At 43.2% G+C, this 20,496-nt stretch overlaps 3 protein-coding genes across 5 annotated transcripts; 1 reads left to right on the top strand and 2 right to left on the bottom strand.

The window, feature by feature from the left end:
* The first annotated feature begins 673 nt into the window (after positions 1–673).
* Positions 674–7,247, top strand: LOC135500231 (twist-related protein 2-like). Its single transcript, XM_064791534.1, has 3 exons — positions 674–1,397; positions 1,703–2,126; positions 6,260–7,247. Exons 1-2 carry the CDS (start codon positions 1,177–1,179, stop codon positions 2,073–2,075), a joined length of 594 nt encoding a protein of 197 aa, XP_064647604.1. The 5' UTR covers positions 674–1,176; the 3' UTR covers positions 2,076–2,126; positions 6,260–7,247.
* Positions 7,248–10,721: 3,474 nt separating this feature from the next.
* LOC135500770 (bursicon-like) lies at positions 10,722–14,952 on the bottom strand. Its single transcript, XM_064792420.1, has 3 exons — positions 14,696–14,952; positions 11,520–11,769; positions 10,722–11,426 (listed from the first exon to the last, which is right to left on the bottom strand). The coding sequence occupies exons 1-3, from the start codon at positions 14,721–14,723 to the stop codon at positions 11,144–11,146; spliced, it is 561 nt and encodes a 186-aa protein (XP_064648490.1). The 5' UTR covers positions 14,724–14,952; the 3' UTR covers positions 10,722–11,143.
* A 724-nt stretch (positions 14,953–15,676) lies between these two features.
* On the bottom strand, positions 15,677–19,333 carry LOC135500516 (D(2) dopamine receptor-like). Of its 3 annotated transcripts, none has more exons than XM_064792037.1 (3): positions 19,229–19,333; positions 16,094–17,243; positions 15,677–15,981 (listed from the first exon to the last, which is right to left on the bottom strand). In XM_064792037.1, the coding sequence occupies exons 2-3, from the start codon at positions 17,023–17,025 to the stop codon at positions 15,777–15,779; spliced, it is 1,137 nt and encodes a 378-aa protein (XP_064648107.1). In that variant the 5' UTR covers positions 17,026–17,243; positions 19,229–19,333; the 3' UTR covers positions 15,677–15,776. The 3 variants fall into 3 exon arrangements, with proteins under 3 accessions (XP_064648107.1, XP_064648106.1, XP_064648108.1); XM_064792036.1 differs by lacking the exon at positions 19,229–19,333 and adding an exon at positions 17,555–17,812; XM_064792038.1 differs by lacking the exon at positions 19,229–19,333 and adding an exon at positions 17,742–17,805.
* Positions 19,334–20,496: the final 1,163 nt, after the last annotated feature.

Below are 20,496 nucleotides of genomic sequence, written 5' to 3'. Positions count from 1 at the left end.
GATGCAGGTGTGCGCTACAGGAGGAAAACGGCCAGGCATATCTCCTCCCCAGGATCAACACCTGCAAATTCAGCCTGTGTGATAAGTGAAATACACGTTTCCCACCCAAACATGCCAATTTTTGGCGCAAATAACATCCATGGTCTGTTGACTACAAGTTCGTTCGATGCCTTAGTACCTACGCGGTGTCACGTTCTACTTGCATCCGGATCCCAAAGCCCCCCAATCCGGAGTGGCGCGGTGGAAACGACAGCACATTGATAACGAGATAACATCATAACATCAAAGTTCCAGAGAGACATGCATTGTTTTGAAGTACTGGTGAAAGTGGGAGTATGCAAACCGAGTATGCAATCGATGGCATGAGCATATATCTCTGCAGTGAAGTTCGAGATAGTATTATTGAGGGAGTGAATAGTTTCTGTTTACTTCTCAATGAACCATCCTCCTTGCATACATTTGTAAGCATTAGGCGGCATCTCCACGTATGTACTCATCCAGGAGCGTGAGCAACATGTCAATCATGCAAAAGAAATCCACAAGGCACTCTGATTGGCCAGGTATTTGACGAATGGCTGCAGAGTATCAACAGATCAGCATCCCGCAGGTCAATCCCTGATAAGATCTAGAACACGGCCCACAGAGACCATAAATTCTTCAGACCCGGGGAAATACTTCATTGATGATTGACGACAACTCGGCCTACCTTTACTAGAAATATACCTGTAGATTTCAACAACTGAGAATTTATCTTCTAAAAAGAGAAATTCGGGAGTCATTCTCGGTCGCTGTCCTTAGCCTACGTGTGAAGTTTGTTATCCGTTGAGACAGTCCAAGAGTCAAGTGAGAAAAGTTAATGTGAGCTGGTGATATCTTTTGCATCCGTACTACGCACTGGTCGTAGGGGAATCTACGACCTGTGTTTTTTTAACCGAACAAGGTCAAGTCACAAGTGTGTAGTCTAGCATTTTTCTTGGATTTAGCGATCACGGACATTTCATTGTGCAGTTTTTTAAATGTGTCGGAAAATGGATGCTTGCAACAATTAGAATTCGTTCCATCAGGAGAGAATAGTTTCGATAGAAAAACCCTGCAACCACCAGACAAGCCGCCATTGGATCGGATCAAACAGTTGCAATTTTTTAGCCTGTTTTGACGGAAAAGTACGCGAAAGTCATGATTCCTGAACACCAGAAACAATTCTTGGACATGGGTCACCAGCGCAGCCGCCAGGTCCAGCCAAGCACCCGGGACCATTTAGAGTTGAAATCTGAACCAGAGGACTTCGAATCGGCATCAGAAGAAGGAAGTTTAGGGCACACTGAAATGGCTTACCCCCCAGGAATGTATCAGTACGAGGTCGGCAGTCCCGGCGAAGACGGCTTGCCACGAAAAAGGTTAGTTTTGTTAATAAGAACAGGGTTCAGTCGCCGATTGAACAACCGGGTCATCATTGTTCTTCTGGGATGGAAGTAAGCACGATTTGCATTGATCAGAAATTGACAGAAATCCCATCAACTCGAAGTTTGCACCGTACCTTCGGAATTGACCAAGCTATGCATAAAGAAGAGGCTGAAACCTATGATTTTAATTTTCGGTAACCTGCTAATCCTTCTGATAGGATTAAGACTGCGATAACATCTGCTTTTGTTTACCGCCGACTCAAGTACTTGGTTCTCATGGTTATATTGTTTCTTTACAGATCAGCAGAAGATCTCTGTATAATAGGATCGAGGAAGAAATCGAAAAAGGTATCGAAAATGCCAGCATCGTCACCCGAAGATGTAAAAACACAGAAAGTTTTAGCCAATGTTCGAGAACGGCAAAGAACGCAATCCCTCAATGATGGATTCACGCAACTCCGCAAAATCATCCCTACCCTACCTTCGGATAAGTTAAGCAAGATACAGACACTGAAACTGGCCACGAAATATATTGACTTTTTGTATCAGGTGTTACGAAATGGAGAACAGGACCAAAAGGCTTCGAGCAGTTGCAGTTATGTGGCGCATGAGAGACTTAGTTACGCTTTCTCTGTTTGGAGGATGGAAGGGGCTTGGTCACACTGTCAATGAAGAGGACCAGGGGATCCTCTGGGTCGAGAAATGCATTAAAACATTTTTTAGGTAGATATTTTAATAATATTTTGCATTGCATGGTATTTCTTGCATGGAACACTGCACTGAGGGAACCAGCCAGGAGTTGTGTCAACTCCTCGGACCTGAATTTCTTTTCCAGCGCGTACCGAGTGATGGGATGTATGAGTGAACATTGCTAAAATTGTTCGAAACAGTCTTTGGAAGTCGTATTCCTGCAACCAAGCTGTCTTGCAATTACATTCAACGGTATATATCACAGCAGTTTTCGTTAGTTTACAGTTAGTAGAAGCATGGTAGAAGTGTAAATTAAATACCATTGCCTAGTTCACTCATATAACAAGCGTAAACAAATGTCAAACTTTGATTTGGCTCGACTAATATCTTATAAATATCTGAGACAAATGTCCATTGACAAGATGAAGTGAGGCTGAAGAGGATACACAAGTGGCCGCCGCTGGCTGAGGGCTTACCGCTGTGAGAGTCAACCATGCTGGGAACTCTGCCCAGGTTGAGTTTCACTCGGGACAGTTGTGGCCTGTTTTGACTGTATCTTTGAGATGACACAGGTGTGGTTGCCGCAGCTTGGACTCCAAGGCTTGTATAATAAAAATTTCGGGTTGGCAGCAGAGAAATTGGTCATTTAGGTAAATTCCCTGGTCAAAATCACTTGATGTTCTTCTTTGGGGTTTGAAGGAGAGAAACTGTGACCCCTCAGTCGGGGCATTGTTGGTTACAAGAACTATTGTTTTGATAAAAAAATATGCAGAGACCTTCTTTACAACACACACTGCAGATATATTTGCTGAGAACTAGTTTGATTGCAAACTCTACATGATAGCTATCAATTGACGTTCAATCATTGAAGAAATTAGCGATGACAATTGATTTGAGTGTCACTCTTTTCTCGGAGAATCAAATCACTGAGTTTCTTTCTGCTTTTCCTGACATGCCTGACAACCTGACTCCGGTTACAGAAGTCCGCGGCATACTCTTATCAGTGGCCTCGTGCCATGGACACCTGGCGCTCGTGGGAGACTCTTGAAAGAAAGAAAAACCCTTGAGGTTTATCCTATGGGTCATGCCCGGCTGTCTTTCCGTGGAAACCACTTTCATGACCGATATCAGTGTAACCAGGAATCTGTGTCTCTTGGGAATTTGTTCTATCCTGTTCGATGTCTGTACATGGCTATACAGACCGGTGACTTTGGACCTAATTGTAAGGCCTAGTATGACAATTATATTGGAGTTTCATGCATTAAACGGAGTTTGGCCTATCCTGCATGCAGTATATATAGCGACAGCGAATATCCTTTTCCATCTTCCCGAACGTCACAAACGCTTTTTAAAAATGTTAATTACCCATTTTAACCGAGTTATTCTGGAACAGGTGCCTGAGTAGGATAGAGAGAAAAGTATGAAAAAGCGATATTTGGGCCTGACAGTGACAGTGTGTATTCAAATAACCAGAGTGGCACACTTCATGGACAATTTAGGGGAAGTGTCACTTGGTCAAATACTGAAAAAATAGGCCAGCTGCTATGCATCCATAAGCACGGTGGCACCCAAGCACAGGCTACGCCAGCTCGGGTCCAGGCGAGGATGGGGCGGGGAGCAACATTTTGCTACGAAACAATATCTTCAAAATTAGATGTGCTTTATACACACCGTGTCATTGCGATGATCCGAATTCACGTATCATTTCTGCGTTGCCTGTTGTTTCAACAGCCGTAAAAAAGCGGGAATGTTGACCTCTCTCGTTTCTTCCGGCGAGGTCAATGGAACAGCCGGCCATGCGTGGTCCGCGCGGGAGACGGGCAACCAAATTAGCCTCTTCAACTCATTAAAACGATGAATATTTCCTTGAGACAACTGTGTAAACACATCCTTGGACTGCGTTTGACACCCATTTGTGAGTTTTTATTGTTTGCCTGACAGTATCTTTGGGGAGTCGTAAAACAATGAAAAAACGTTACTAATACGTCTTAAAGTGGGTTTACATTCACGTTGTCAATTAAACGTGTCACTGAAAAGTCATTTCCAAAGAGCGGGCCACATATATGTAGGTAACAATGAGAAACGCAACCTCTTCGAGAAGTTGTAACACCCCTCTCACTCGAGACTTGATGATTTTGCATGGCAACCATTGGAACCATGCGCGGTAAAACTTTGCGATCTTCTTAGTTCCACGTGTTAAAGATTTAAACTTTTTCACCGGATTGAAATTGTAACTAATGATAGAACAATAGGCTCGCAATTCGTGCGAGAAACTCAGGTGGAGAGTTGATCCATACCCGGGGTTTTAAGTCGGACTACACGGTGATGGCTCTGGTTTCCGGGGCCTGGTCGTTGCTGGGTACACCGAAATGCTTTTTCACCTGCGTCACTAAATTATACCTTACTCGTCAGCTCATCTGGTTTTGTGATCACTGTCGCCAATTTAAGACATGACTCGCTCAGATTTTTGTCGTAAAAGAAAGTTTGGCAACTCAAGTGTTCATGAGAAGATTTTTGCTAAATAACCACTTTTTGGGCCATTTTTAAGCCATTTTAAGACTAGGATTTGCATGTAAAGAATGTTATTGCAACTGGTCATTTCGATTTTAATTTCATAAATACGTGCACCTGATGTGACCCTGCATGGCTCTCAGCGTACATATTGCACATATTTTTCTCATAATGTACATTTGTATTTATCTAATTGCTTCATTCTCCCGAGGGTATGCAAATATTTACCCTGCTGACCCAAGGCTCGGTGCATCCAACTTGAATTAATTCGCTAAGCTTAGAATCCCGCTTAGCTAAAAGCCTATATCCATAAACTGTATCAAGATCCCATCTCGCCACGGGCAGGGAGGAGGGGTTTCTACGGTATAGGGGCTAGAACAAACCGTGGGAAGCATCATTCATAACTGAGTGTTCCTGGGAAAATATCTCGATTCGCCACAAATTTGGGACTTCTCGTCTGCCTTCACATTCATAGCCATACTTTCCACCCAAAACAAGTGTTCAGTGATAGCCGATCATCGGACTAGGTTCATTATAAAGATGAACGAATTAATGACTTGTAAAACATTGGTAGCCCGGTTGGCATTCTGTTGTACTTGCTCCTGAACAAGCTGAACGGAAGTCCGAAATTGCACTTTGACAGAGGTGGCAAATACGAAGAAACTCCATGATTGGAAATATGCAGATGAGATGACTGGGTCAGATATATCTCAGCTTGCCGTTAATCGACCTCAATCCGATCACAGCGTTGGTAAATCATCGACGATGATCGTAATGATAATCCTGCTACTCAAGTTAACCCTTCCATTATGCTGCAGTCTCATCATAACATCTTTATTATGATGTGATGAAGGTACATAGGTGGATATGGTCACAGGCCCACTGAGGTCAAAACTCAAGCCTTCATGTGCCTGCGGTACGGTGGCAGATTTTACCATATGACCCAGATATCGGCTGCAGACCAAGGCCAGTCGTCTGTTCCCTCTTTTTTCTCTGTATTCTCTGTTTCGATGCAGATGATTTTAGCCCTTTCCTTGCTTTCCTCTCTTTCCTCTGTTTCGACGTGGTCCGAGAAACGGGCACGGGAGCTAGCCGTTTTGGTCACTAGGCCATACAGTGCCAAACATCCGCTTGAAAAACCCGTTGATATTTTTTTTTTTGGGGGGGGATTTAGTGTACTCCCCCAGTAAGAACTGCTCCACGACCTTTCCAAAATCCTGAGGGTTTTGACAAGGGTTTTGAGGTATTATTTCAGGGATATGCCGCATGCAATCTCGGATTGGTATTCCTGAGAAAACAAACACTACCTTTCGATTATCACGCCCCCCAACGAAAAGCGTGAGGTAAAGTTAGCAATTCTTTATCTTTGTGATTGGCCTATCATAACATCCTATCAATTCGGGCGTGTTGGTGGTGTTTTCTCAGTGAAAATGGACCCGATTACAATATCAGGGGTCAGGGGTCACATATAACCAATTAAACACATCAATGACAAGATCAGATAGGATGAGTCGCACTTTTTCTCTGGAACACATTTAAACATTTCAGCATCTCCTAGGACATGCTTGGTAAAATCGTTTTCATGTTGTACATGTATGATTATAATATACACTTTTACCGATTTTCGACCATTTGTCTTATTTTTATATTTGCAGAGGGACAACAAATCGAGAGATCTCCAGACAACGTATGGTTTGGTGACTTTCCGGGCGTGTGGGTTTGCCAGGGCTATTTACGACTGAGATGCAGCCGACATTTACCGGTACGAATCTTTTTGATTTGGATATGCTGGATATAATTGCCTGTGTGCTAAGTGATTCATTGGTGAAGAAGGCTGTAGCAGTATCTTCAAAATTAGTAGTACGCGGCAGTTATATTCCTCTCGAAATGAACTTCAAGGGATATTATATTTCAGAAGAATATCAATATTTGTATTCACAAACTGTGACATCGGGTAGGGAGACGTATTGTAATTGGTATCAATTTTATCTTGGAGTAACTTAGTCCATGGTTATTAGCAGGCTATTATCATGTTATTGTAAATAGGAATAAATAGATGATATCATGAAAAAATGGTATTTCATTTTGCGCTTTTTTACACGACAGTTGTTTTCCACTGTGTGTCGTCGATGCTTTTCATTGGCCTCGACATGTAAATTTAGAGGGAAACAAATTCATCGCATATATATGATGCAAACGAAATATGCAATGTGTATAATCGTTCCAGATGTTCGCCATATTGCTGCCACATTTTCCCTCGACCCCTGCGGACCATCAAAACATGTCCCCTTGGCGGCCAAATCTGCAACCTGTTTTAGAAACGCGCCAGCAACGGGGTTTCCTTCTATAATGCATTTGCAGCTGGGATTGTTAGACCCTGAGTTATGGAGAATTATGATGCTTATAGTTGTATGTAAACACGCACTGCGTTGTTTTTTCTCTGGAATGTTTCTCACATCTGGTGACCACATTTGCAGAGAAGGCCTAGACGTACGTATCATTGCACAACATTTGTTTGTGAAAACTTCATGCAACAGTTGAGAGAGTACAAAATATCGATAGGCCAGCCGTCTGCTGGTTACACCACAAGAATGCACCAGAATGCAGGACTTGCAGATGCCAGGAAACTAGATTTCCGGTGGGTTTCTCACATTGCAATCAGGCCACAAAAACATATACTATACAGAATGGCAGGTAAGTGTACGTGCTTGTAGTCCTAAGAATTCTCGGAGACTGATTTCTACGAATATTTTAGCCTATATCCTATTTTAATAGATGACATAAAGGAGAACAATTAGAAATACTGTTGGTTGCTCATCTTATTTTTTTTCTTCAAATTTCATTCTACCAATAGTTTGGATAAACAATGCGGATGCTCAGATACCCCATTTAGACTTACGATATCATGTTTTAAAATTCAAACATTCTCCGGCCAACTTTTCTTGGGTGTCTGTCCTCCCCTTGAAACGCAACGCAAACATAACAGACACAGAGGATACATATTTTAAAACCTAGTGCAAAAGATAATTCAAATTTTGTATCCCTGTAAAGTAAACCTGTCATCATGAGCCTGGGAGAATGGCCATTAAAACAAGCTAAAAGAACACGATCATGCAGAGACCGTGGCTCCAGCATTAAGTCAAACTCATTGTATCAATCAAGTCGACCGTCGATTTCTTCGCCACGGTTTCGCTCCAGTCTACGACCAAATTCACCCTCAGTTGATCTAAACTCTGGCACAAAAATGTTATCATCCTTCAGCAAATCTATGCGAAATTCTGCTCATTTTGCTGAAATGGTGCAACATATGGTTGTGATTACCAACTATGTACTAGAAGCTCCCCGCAAATTGATGTTTATTTTTAGTTTTACACCTGCGGAAGCATCATATACCTGGCGAATCTTTTGCTGTTACACCATCTTAATGAGTTCTGATTGACGATCAGGTGCAATAATGAAGAACAGGTGAAAATATTGGCGGTGCACCTTGATGATGTTTTCTCATCGATATTGGAAGCTGTCTGCACTCCGTGAGGAGAGATAGAGGAAACAAAGGCATGGTTGGACGGCACGCACCGAATGGACAGACCAGGTCCTGATCCGTCAATGCACGGAATGTATATCGTACAGCAAGCGAGACGGACATACATAACTGCATGATAGATCTACTGCCCCTGGTCAACCAGGGTCTGGTTGTTCAAAACAAACTTTGTCACTAACGCTCGTAAAGGAAAGGGTTGAACAGAGGTACCGCCATTTTGGCTAGAACTTGAAATACGCGTAGGCCTACTAAAAATCTCCTTCAAAGGAAGTAAATGCCCATTCAAAACCTGGGTGGCTGTTCTTTAGGACTTCAAGTTCCAGCCAAAACGACGGTGCCTATGGTCAACCCTTAACTTGACGCCTTGGACTTACATGTAACGCCAAGATTTAGTGACAAAACCGGTTTTGAAAAGCCGAGCCCTGAAAAAACGCTTATAGTATACATTCCATACACATTTTGTCAAAATCGTTTTCCAGGTCTACCGTACATAATATCTCTTTCAGCAAAGATTTTAATTGTTTTTATTTCAAGGAAGTGCTACTGGTACATGTATATGTTGTAACGTTTTATTGTTTCGAACGTGACTGACCCAGATACCTGTCGAGTGACTGGCGTGCGGCTCCGGCCTGTCACCATCCGGCTTGTTCCCGTTCGATCAAAGACTACCTGGGGCCATGGGAAACCTATCTTCGGGCTTGTCACACGTCAACACGCCAACCATGCCGGCATGCAGCTGCAACTTACAAAATTTATGAGCTGACTGGAAGAGACACAATACTTGGTTAGGCCTACTAAATTTTGAATTTGGGTCACTAAGTATGGACCTTGTATAGTCGTCATCAGGTGTAAAAGGAAATTTCGACGCCAAAGGAAATCGCTAAAAGGAACCGAGGACGAGATTTTATTTGGCGAAATCTTTACAATCGTCAATCTTCACAATGCTAAAACAGTGGTCAATGTGTGGTCCGCAAAGCCCTCTAATTAGGCCGACATTTGCATTTGTAGAAAAAGCGTTACTTGATGTGGTCTGCTCATCTCCAAGAAGAAAAGTTGTATGACCGCCAACCGGCTCTGTGGGCCTCGAACAGGTTCTGTATCAAAGTGAGATAGGAAGGGGGGGGGGTATAACAAACATTTTGGCAGTCGAGAAATGTTACCAAAGAAGAAAAACTCGCCGGTTTGTGACGGACGCGGTTGCCAGGTGTGTTCCGTCGTCATCATCCCCCGATGACACCTGCTGAGCGCCATCTTGTTGACGACAGCGAAGGACGGGACGAGATGACAGGGGTGATATGGGGGTTTAATGGGTCACTGACTTTCAAGAAGAGTTTTTCTGATGTGACTTTCTTCCTGGGAATAATCACTTGACAGATAGTACAGTGCAACAATGAAATGGCCAGGAACGATGATACGAATAAAAGGAATTTGGTAACAGAGTTGACCTCCGTGACCTTGGAAATTAGGTCAAGGTCAAAATGTTTCAACCGCTACGTTCAGCTCGATTCAAATTCAATTATAAATTTCAAATTTTTAACGAACGGCGTATGCCATTAAAACTAGAATCAATGACACACCTTGCTGTCATTCTAACAACGCCTGGAACAAGCCTGGCTCAAAACGTCCTGCAAAAAGTAGGTAAGCTGAATACTGCATAGCGTTCGTGGCAGGCCACAAGGCAATGATGGCCTACGATGAAAGAAAAGCTGTTTTGCCAGGTTTGTCCGGTTTCAGTATCATCACCCCGGGGGAACCTCACACAGTAGACATGGGTCACCCACGCTTCACTTCCGCATAAACATGGATTCCCAGGTGCAAGCCAGTCGTGATTCAAACTTCTCTAAAATCTCTTCAGCTCCGCGAGCTTTCGACAAATGCTAGTCGTAGTTGCACACTGCTGGTAGTAGGTTATAAAAATGGGCCATTAGATTTTAATGAAATTGCAATACTTTCCCGTTTTCAGCAAACGTCCCCTGGTGGTGAAACTGTGAATCGAATCAAATCGATTTTCATACATAACCTCATCGCGAGTGTTTACGCCGCCTTGTTGGACTACCAGTTGCACGTGAATTCCGGCAGCTGGGCGGATCCCCGAATTGAGAATAGGCGCTGCATTGAATATACGTGTACATGTATATGCTTTTCAAAGAAGATTCCCCCGAAATCATGGCAATTCTGCGCCTGTCACATTGAGCTTATGCCTGCTGTGGTGGGGGTTTTCATTGCTCCAGTGGTAGGGGAACGAGCAGTGATTTACCGCTAGAATTTGGAGAGTGTGGGGCCGGCGGAGCGGGAGGGGAGCCAAGGAAAACATAATATAAAGGCGAAGCTGAACAATCTTCCTACTTATCCTGCTACTGACAGTTACCCGCCCGCGGCCAACCCCACCGCGCGAAATATTTACAGGTTATCACTGCTCAGGTGTCGCATCCGACATTTCTCCAATTTATCTCTCAACAATTTACACCTGGGTTGGTTATTCTAAACGCAGCGCATTGATCTCGCGGTAAACATTTGGTAAACAGGACCATGTTCTCCAAATTATGATCAGCTATCATTATGACTGGCAGGTTTTTTGATAAATGAATCCATTCGAGATTGACATGCCTTGCAGAACAGAAAAATGATGAGAGAAGTTATTTTTATTGTGCTTTTTAACTGATCACAACACCAAAACCGAATGTTCCCTTTTTAGGCTCTCACAGTCTTTGACATGGCCATAAAGGGGCGGAGAAAATCACTCGGGAGCCGCGTAAAGTAAAGTTTTACTGAGTTGGCCATCGCAACGGCAACTCTACGGTGAAAGCATACCTTTCCTACTTACTGTTTGAAAAAAGTGGTATACATTTGATTTATAAGACAAGTGTTAAGATGACACGGGGTAGGAATTTCCGCCAAAGACACGCTTTTCGGCCCGGTCATTTCATATCCATGAGCGCCATGTGAAAGAGGCTAGGTCTAAAGCCCGGGTCAGAAGTCCGTCAAAAGGCAGTTCAATTTACAACACCGACGCCAGTGACCCATCCCCGGAGATGTCGCCGAAAAGATTCGATTCCCCTCCACCGCTGCGTTTCACCTCGGCGATGACTTGTTCATGGTTGCTCCAAACATGGCCGGCCCTCTTCTCCAGGCCCACTTCGGCGTAGGCGTTATACTTGTCGTGGTTGTCACAAGGCCTGCATATACAGTCCCGGGCGTAGCGGAAGGGCCGACGGATATTTTGGCCATCCTTACACCTCATAATCACTAGGTCGATCGCAAAAGAGGTCGGGGTACAGCAGCTGAAAATAGAGGAAGGAAGATTGACTTGGGCACACCCTAGGCACTCCCCCAACAATGTAGATGTAGAAACAGTTTACGGTAAATCTTTTTACCTGCATGACCTGGTAATCTCAAACGGATACGCCATGTCTACTTTCGAGTACGAGTTGCAATGCCCTCTACATCCGATGGTTGGAACTATTGTCTTCGGGCAGCGATCGGCAATCATCGGTGGTGGATGAAGGATTAAATTCATAGCCGTCTTTTCGCATAACGCAACATCTCTCTTCGATATCTGACCGTTAGAGGGTGTTGTGAGAATGACCAGCCATAGGAGTGAAAGGCACAGGATTTGGATTTTACCTAAAAAGAGAATAATCGCAGTTGGTATAACATGGTGGCATCGATTGTTTTTTCCAGATTCCTCCAATAGAGGACAAAAAGATAAATTAATTTTTGAGAAACATGCTGTATTGGCCTAAAGTGCGAAGTGAAGAAATTTGAGCGCAATGCACGAAATCATTACCAGAAATTGCCCAGATCTCGTTTCAAAGTTTGAACCTCGTAGAAACCTTCCGTCTACCGATCGAATATAATGCTGAAGAGTTCACCTCCAGGCGATGAAAAAAAATATTAGGCGGAAACTTGAGAACTCGATCATTACATATCGGCCAATTTCAAAAGCAGGCGACAAAATCATCGGCGGACACACTGTAATTTCATTGTGTCGGCCTCGTACTACGTGACACCCGCTGTTTCAGACATTACTGAGCCCCGCGATGCCGTGTCATCGCATCCCGGTCGAAACATTTTGTGGAAAACGACCAGTCATTCCCATTTCCACAATCAGAATTCATAGGGATTTAATCGTTTGATGCCTAGTCATGTACTTTACATTCGTGTCGATATCTTACCATAACTTCAATTCATATAACTCGTTTTTCAAATGAAGCGAGATGATTTTGTTGAAATACTACATTTCCTCATGGTTCTCTCAAGGGTTGATAATCGCAGAATTCAGGGTTGCTCATACGAACGAACGAGCATGTCAGAATTGTGTATGTGTCAACCCTTGAAAATACGATGACTTGAACGTCATTGTGCAGAGGGAGGCTTTAAAATTGGTTTTTACGGCGGTCTGGATAACTCGGTACGCATACATCTACCGAGAATCTGTGGTGGAAGAACTTGATAGCGGACAAGAGCAGCCTCGATGCGAAAGAGCGACACAAATTGCGTCGCCTGGTGTTAGTGGGCTATGTTGTAACAGCTTTGTTTCATCAGGTTTTTAGCAATTTGGATGATCACCGACAAGTAAATAATGACTTGCAGAAGTAATAAAGTATAAATACGAGAAAGACGATACTATTCCACCAAGCCATCAAATCAAACTACAGCCATGACAACAGAGCCTTCTAGCGACGACCACCCGTACCTTAAACTTGCAGTTGAAGCATTCACAAAATATACATGGATCGGTCTGGTCACTTTTGGAATTCCTGGCAACGTCATTTCCGGGTTTGTCGCCACCTATGCGCAAAACCAACAAGTGTCAATGTGCATTTACATGCTGGCATTGGCCGTTAGTGACACATGCGTGCTTGTGCAACTTGTTTGGCAATTTCCTCTGACGAACTTTGACCACGGAACGGAGTTGGTCATCCCAAGGGAATACATATTCAAGTAGGTTTTATTCCTTTAACTCTCAAATACTGAGTGTGTGTCTCTTGCAGAATGATGCTGGTTTCGAACTGTGACGTCGATCACGCTGCCAAATCGAGCGTATGCTATATCTGCAGGGAAGTGCCCAAATAAAACTGATACCGTATGAAGCTATACATGTATACCCTGTTCTCTTCTGAACGCACACTATCGAATAAATAGACTAGTTGATTGAGACCACAAAGACACGGGAATACTCGGTCGGGTGCCAAATTGCGCTCCATCCAAATCGAGTAAACTCGTGATCGAGCCGTCAACACCGGGACATTTAAACCCAGTTTTTGATATACAAATTTCAGGATTGCATGGTACTTCGAGCACACATTTGCAATGGCATCCGGGGTCTTCCTCGCAATGATGTCATGTGACCGCTTGGTTGCAGTGAGGTTCCCTTTAGCAGCCCGTCATCTATGTTCTACTACAAGAACTAAGCGGATCGTCGCTGCGTCGTTTGTTGTCATTGCGGGTTTGAACTTGAATACTTTCTTTACATATCGATATATCAAGGACCCGAAAACAGGTAAGGTTAGGTAGACATGAAAAAAAACACGGTTTAAAGCAAATTAAGAAAAATACACTATACAACTGTAGCAGTGCTGATCGCAGGGAAAGCTATAGGACAAGCAGGACCTAAGGCTCCGGGGCTGAGAGTAGCGTAATTGGTTAAATAAAACATTGTTTTTTTTCAGGTTTTGAGGTCTTGATAATATCCGTACCAGGCCAACCAATCATTGAAGTCCTCACGAGTGCGTTTTACATGATTTTCGGAACGTTCCTCCCATTTGCTGTCATTGCAATATGTAACATCATCATAATCGTCACAGTGAAACGGGCGTCCAAAAACCGACAAAAACTGCACCAATCTCAAAGTTCGAGTTCAAGGAATCGCCAACAGAAGGAGTCAGCCCACCTCACACGGATGTTGATTTTCATTTCCGCTGCATATGTTGTAACGTCACTTCCTCTTCGGATACATTATTTTGTTATCGATATCCCAGAGGTTGCGTCGATGTACGAGATGAAGAATCCGTATTGGAATCTGAGATACGTTCTTGAGAACGCGATACTGGGTACAGTCTGGTTCAGTAATTATTCCATCAATTTTTATCTTTATATCGTGGCTGGCGGAAGTAAATTTAGAAATGACACAAAAGGCGTGATAAGGAAATTTGCCTGTTGGTCACGGCATCTAAAGGGAAAGGAATAAACCTGAAGCCATTTTGATTGCAATTCACAGAAATGCCTGCGGTAAAACTTTAGAATGCCTCGAATTATTTGTGGTGGATGACGACATTTCTATGAGTTTTCGCAGGAAGAAATGAAAATATTTTGGTACTGTAGTTTACCCTTCACCAAAATCATACAGTAGAACTAATTATCCCAGGACAAAGGAAACCGTAAGGTCTTTGTTCTCTTTAGAACCATACCTTACTCGGTCACATTAGGTAAAAACACTTTTCCGGGGGGGGGGGGGGTAAAGACTGCTACATGTAACAGGTGCTCTCCTTCTGGATGAGAGCACTACAACAACAATACTGGTAACGGCGATGAAATAATGGTGACTTACCATAACATCGGGCTGGACCGGACTCCATTTGAGCGATGTCTCACTTCGACGCGGCAGGTCTTTGCGAGTGTGTCAAAATCTATCAATCGCAGCCGTAAATATAAGGTGAGGAAGCAATATAAGTGAATGGGCACTGAAATAGGATACTCTTCACAATGAACTGCATGGTGATCGGATAGTGATTTGGTAAGTCAATACTCTATATACGCGGGGGCGGAGCAAACTATTTTTTCAGTGGAAGGCGTATCATCTTCAGTCTGGCCATGGGGCCTCCCCAAATTTTGAAATCTATGCGTGAGCCAATAGGCCTATCCTGACAGCAGATCAGTCGAAAAGTCTTTGGCCGCCATAAGCGGAGGGGGGGGGGGGGGGGGTAGGCCATGGGCCAAACCCAATTATACGTAATTGTCTTTAATATCAAACTAACAGCAGTTATTTTAGTTCATCGAGTGGCTCACAGGCGGCCAAAATCTGTATCATTTAGGGTGCAAAATATAAGACACAATATCTAAACACGGGAATATACGTGCATGAGGTACTACTGCATGCGGTTCGGCTAATAGCACAGCGAGTAATCAGGTCATTCTTCGGTTATGGTTAAATGTCCCGAGCAAAGGTTATGTGTAAGCACTTGTACTTTCATGTGAGAACTTTCAAAATAAGGGTAGATTATGAAAAATCATCAGCTGCTTCGGCCGCGTGTGGCCAGCAAAAAGCCACACAAGTGATGTTCCTCGGGTCGATCGATTACAGTTGGTATCGTATAACAATGGTTGTGTTTCAATCAAATAACTGAAGCCATAGTACGTGAACTTCTCCTCGAACTCGGAGGGCTGATGATTACAGAAAAGTCTTCCCTATACACCCAAAGGTCACGAGATATAAAATTTTAGAGAGCCAGACATATTGTTACAGCTATACTACACTCCTAGAAATAAAGGTTTTAAGCTTTTAAAAAACCTAAAATTTCGGCCAAAAGGGGCCACCCTAAAACAGAGGATTTAGAACGATAAGTGCAACGACCACTTGTTTTATTGACCTTCCTGGTGACCTGCTTAACTGTCCCTCAACCAAGAATATATCAGTATAAATATCTTTTTACACCAGTGACCCTGTTAACATTCTCTCGATCCCTCATCAAATTTTTCCTCGAAAATTTCATTCGTGAACCATCCAGGTGAATGTTTGTTACGCGGCTGTACACTTGTCTCTGGCCAAATTGTGTCGTTCTCAATGTCGAAGCTGGCGTTCGCGTTTCGCATTTCAACATGGACATAAATGCAACCCTGAAAAGGAAGAAGAAGACTAATCACGGTGTGAGCGACAACGACGTAGTGTATATATACCGTAGACATCAAATGTTCGCGACTGCTATATTCGCTTATACCTAAACCTTACCTAAATCGTTTAGTCGACGAGTATATCAGTGGATTAATCCCAGAGTTGACGTATCCCATGATGGTCACTAACATATTCAGCCAATAGATGAAGCTCTGCGTATAGAACTCAATGGTGGTCACCACGAAGAATGGGAGCCAGCAGATGGTGAACGCGCCGAGGACGAACCCAATAATCCGGAGAGTCTTACGATCTTTATGTAACCTGGTGACACGTGGGTCCTTGCTGCCAGTGAGGCACGTCGTCTGTCCGTTATAATTTTGCGTCCCCGCGTCTTCCAATGATCTTGAAACAGAAAAGACACTTCTGATGTTTCTCCGAATTACACAGACGATGTTTAGATACAAACCAACTGTTATGATCAGTGGTATATGGAATACTAAAATTGATACGATAAGGAATTCATGTTTAATCCACGGGTTGACACACTCGCCTGGATGCTGGAACTGCGCTTCGGCTTGGTGGGCAGCAACTCTGTGACTCTTGTAAGCTGTGTAAAAGAATAAGGTCAAGGACACTAGCCAGACTGCACCAATCAAAAGCCCCACCTTTGTTGACGTCATGCACGTATGGTGTCGTAATGGATGCGCGACGGCGATGTAGCGGTCCACGGCTATTGCGCAGATGTGCAAAAGACTTGCAGTACACAGTGATATATCCAATGCCATGAAAACGAAACAGATGCTATCTATAGGCCAATAGCACAGTATAGTCGTTACTATGTAAACCGGAAGTATAAACACACCGATACATAAATCAGAAACGGAAAGCGAAACTAACAAGAAGTTTGCCTTTTTTCGTAGCTTTTTGAATCTGATTATTGCTATGCAAACCAATAGGTTGCCTACTACGATTAAGATACAATAGACAATGAGAAATAATCCGACGATAGCCAAAACCCAGGTGTTGGGACATGGGTGTACCTTACTCATGGCTACCTCTCATGATCGTATAAGTAATCCTAAATAGATGTGTATGTTTTTCCTCATTTACATATAGAAAGCATTCCTCAAGGGGAACTCTTGTAAACAATTTTGGCGCTTCAATATCGGAAGGTTACTTCGATCCGATCAGCAGGCCAGGTCATTGCATCGCATCGCATCCTCCTCCTCCTATACCTGCACGTACAGTCTTCGACGATCAGCGAGGCCTAAAGGAAACAAACAAAATGGATCTAATCATATTGATGGCTTGAATCTATTACATACAGTTGACGACATGCCTCTTATATACATAATCCCGTTCCTTGCAATAGGTACAAGCCATAGCAGCAACTTAACGCATCCAATGGTGCTTTTGATGAGGCTGCTTCAGTAAGCTGGAATTACTCAGATGCATGTTCAGATACGTAGAACGATGGCGCCCTCCTTCGCAAATCAGTGAATCAGCCAACATGCAAAATGTGTGAGTGTTCAAAAATATGCAATGATCAGGATGACTTTCGAATCCGTTTTAATGTACCAAATCCTAAAATAATACGAAACAAGAATAACGAAGACGAGGATGGCACTCCAATAGTTCACGGCCAAATATTGTGATGAAACCTCGTTTCTTTGCTAATGTAGGGAAATGGGAACACTGATTTGCAATCGAAAATTATCCTGCACTGCGATGGAGTTGCGTCAAAGATGTACACACTCACGCATACATGATATATGCTCCCATTTTCAATCTCAGACTAGTAAGCATCCATGAACACCGGCATATTGTTGGCACAGTCTGCAAATCAAATGGCGCCGTGTGTTGTTGCCAATCATGCCAGATGGCAGTTGGAGTTCGACCACCCGTGATCGACCAGTCTGTGTGCATTCCTAGGCTGTACTCGTCTGTAAACAGGACATCACTAAATATAACCACCTTGAATTATATTTGAAGGATACAATATACAAATCCACTGTTTTGATAGGGACCAACTCAGAATGAACTGAATACTCAAAAACAAACTCGTGCATCTGTTGGGTAGCTTGTGGCGATTGGTAAATGATTAACCATAGAATTTCGGACATGCTCGTGCGAAAGCTCATAAACTCTTAAGTCTATAGTATGTTGTGATGATCTGGTGGAAGGGCAAAGGATGTTTCGTGGTATCAGTAGCTAGTGAGATGATCTCTTACTCTCGCTGAAGACTGGTTGAAATCACCGAAAATCACCCGACAACAGGCTTCCACTGATAAGACCACGATCTTGTTCTACAGAGGTATCCGTTTTCAAGTTTTTTTTTCAATCTGGCAGGCTAATGAATACACCAAGCTGACTGGTTCAATGTTCAAGAGCGCTTGTTCCGAAGCCATATACCCAGACCAAGGGATGCTCGTAGGCTGATTTACCAAACCTCTTGACTCGAAGACAGGACAAGAAAATTTGAAATAAGCGCACAAACGAGTAATGAGTTGGAATTATACAATCACAGTATGATATCCAAGTGAACAGGTTACGATAAAAAAACAAGGTTTTATCATAGTGCAACCATTTTGGGATGGAAGGGCCAGCCAGAACCCTTTACTTCCCAACTCCCATAAGCGCCAGGCGCCTGTGAGAACACGGTTGCACACTTGATTTAACGAGATGATGGCCTACTATTAACCGGCCGTATTGGGACAGGCTACCAGCGGAGCTCAAACTCTCGACCAGGCTACTACAGATCTGCATACTGGATGAGAACTGCCCTGATCAGGAGGTTGGCTTCCTCTCTCCAAAGCCTCTCATACTGAACATGATGTATGTGTCCGTCATCAAACAGCATTAAAGCTTGCCAACAGCAATATAAACAAGATGTCCATACGGTAGGGATATCAGAACGGATATGAGGTGATTTCATAAAGCCGGCCAGCTGCTTGATGTTCTTTAGAAATGTAGAGCAGCAGAAAAACTCTTCCCACAACTCCATGCTACAGGACTTTCTATAAGTGCTAAATCAAAATATGCGTATACATGTAGCCTACAGTATGATATCCATATTATTAAGGACACCGTTGGAACTGACAGACGGTATCCTTTTTTGCTGAAGTGTTCTGACTGCTGAGCGCAAACTTTAAGAAATGACCCATTAGGGACTGTTCCTACTTTTACTATGACACACTATCGAAAAAGGGAGAAAAGGTGAAGATTTAGCTTGTATCTGTATATGAAACCTACCTTACATGTATGTATTGCCGTAGATTAATGTGCACGTTCAATTTCCACTGTAGTGGACACAGGCGAAGAAGATCTAAGCTGAAGTATCACCACACGACTGAAAGCTAGAACTGGCAACAGCAATAGCCTCGGCCACAGAAGAATTTCGCTATGGTGTGAGCATACACGAACCGCCTTGGGGGTGAGATTTGTTTTTGCGATCAATTAGACGAGTTATCCAAAGTAATTGAGGGATTTAGGTCGAGAATAAGATGTCAGTGGTTCCGATATGTGGAACAAATTGATACTCGTCATGATAACGCTAACATAAGTGATAACACTTCTTTCTTCAATATGTTGGTACTGTTAGCGTCAGGGTTCAACTTAGAGTGAGTTAACATAGTAAACTGGGCGTTCGGCGCCGGTGTACAGTAGCAGTGTAAACGTTCTCCTGGAAAATGTGTCTGACCCGTTTGGAAGATTTTGTATGTGTAAAAGCAAGGCTTTCTGGCAAAAATAGCACTGATCGTGGCTTAACATGTGTTGATAATTATTACACGGTGGCCACCGTACAACGTTATACTGAGGGTAGATACATGTAGTTATTTGAGTTAATATCATGTTCGATCACCGGACACTGAAGCTGAGATACTGTTCACTGATGGTCTAGTTCCAATATCTTTTCTGATGCATCGAAAGAGATCACTGACGTCTTTTCTAAACGTTCTACATCCAAGGCAGTAAGTGTAGAAATGTATTGCGATGTTCACGTGCAGCAATAATGCAACTGAATCCAAAACAATCCTCTGTCTACTTCCAACGAAAATGTATATAGCGAAGGGAAGATTCAGAACAAGAAAGCAAGTAGTGTGCATTATTAGTAAAAATGTTATTTGTTTATCCACTGGTTTCATCCCAATGGAAATACGCGTGTTTCCTTCATTGTTGCTTTCCTTCTTGCGTCTTCGATTGAGGATCAGCGTCACAATGGTTGACGTATTGAAGATGAGAATGAAGACGAAAGTCACACAAAAGCACAGTACGGTCTGGGAAGTATCATAAACCGTTTGAAACCACTGAGGGAGAATATCAGAGTCTAAGCCGCAAAAGGTATTTGAGACTGCGATTTCCTCATCATGATACTTTCGCAACAAGTTAGGTGCACTGATGATTATGCTGACGGTCGTGATGACGGCAAGTATTGATCTTGCATGCCGTTTGGTGCACCACATTGCCGCCTTCAGCGGGTACCTCACCGCCAAGAACTGCACCAGCGTCATTGCAAATAT

This window comes from Lineus longissimus, chromosome 16 (genome assembly GCF_910592395.1).
Source record: "Lineus longissimus chromosome 16, tnLinLong1.2, whole genome shotgun sequence".
NCBI lineage: Eukaryota > Metazoa > Nemertea > Pilidiophora > Heteronemertea > Lineidae > Lineus > Lineus longissimus.
The sequence above is the reverse complement of the archived record's forward strand: the minus strand, read 5'-3'. Positions and strand labels throughout refer to the sequence as shown.

What these genes read in the sequence shown, in the direction of transcription:
- LOC135500231 (XM_064791534.1), top strand. Translation starts at nt 1,177, where the DNA reads ATGATTCCTGAACACCAGAAACAATTCTTGGACATGGGTCACCAGCGC. An exon ending in GACGGCTTGCCACGAAAAAG is followed by an intron (nt 1,398 to 1,702) that starts GTTAGTTTTGTT and finishes GTTTCTTTACAG; the next exon opens with ATCAGCAGAAGATCTCTGTA.
- LOC135500770 (XM_064792420.1), bottom strand. Translation starts at nt 14,723, where the DNA reads ATGGAGTCCGGTCCAGCCCGATGTTATG. An exon ending in CGGTCCAGCCCGATGTTATG is followed by an intron (nt 11,770 to 14,695) that starts GTAAGTCACCAT and finishes TTCTCTTTTTAG; the next exon opens with GTAAAATCCAAATCCTGTGC. An exon ending in GAGATTACCAGGTCATGCAG is followed by an intron (nt 11,427 to 11,519) that starts GTAAAAAGATTT and finishes CTCTATTTTCAG; the next exon opens with CTGCTGTACCCCGACCTCTT.
- LOC135500516 (XM_064792037.1), bottom strand. Translation starts at nt 17,025, where the DNA reads ATGAGTAAGGTACACCCATGTCCCAACACCTGGGTTTTGGCTATCGTC. An exon ending in TCGTCGACTAAACGATTTAG is followed by an intron (nt 15,982 to 16,093) that starts GTAAGGTTTAGG and finishes CTTCCTTTTCAG; the next exon opens with GGTTGCATTTATGTCCATGT.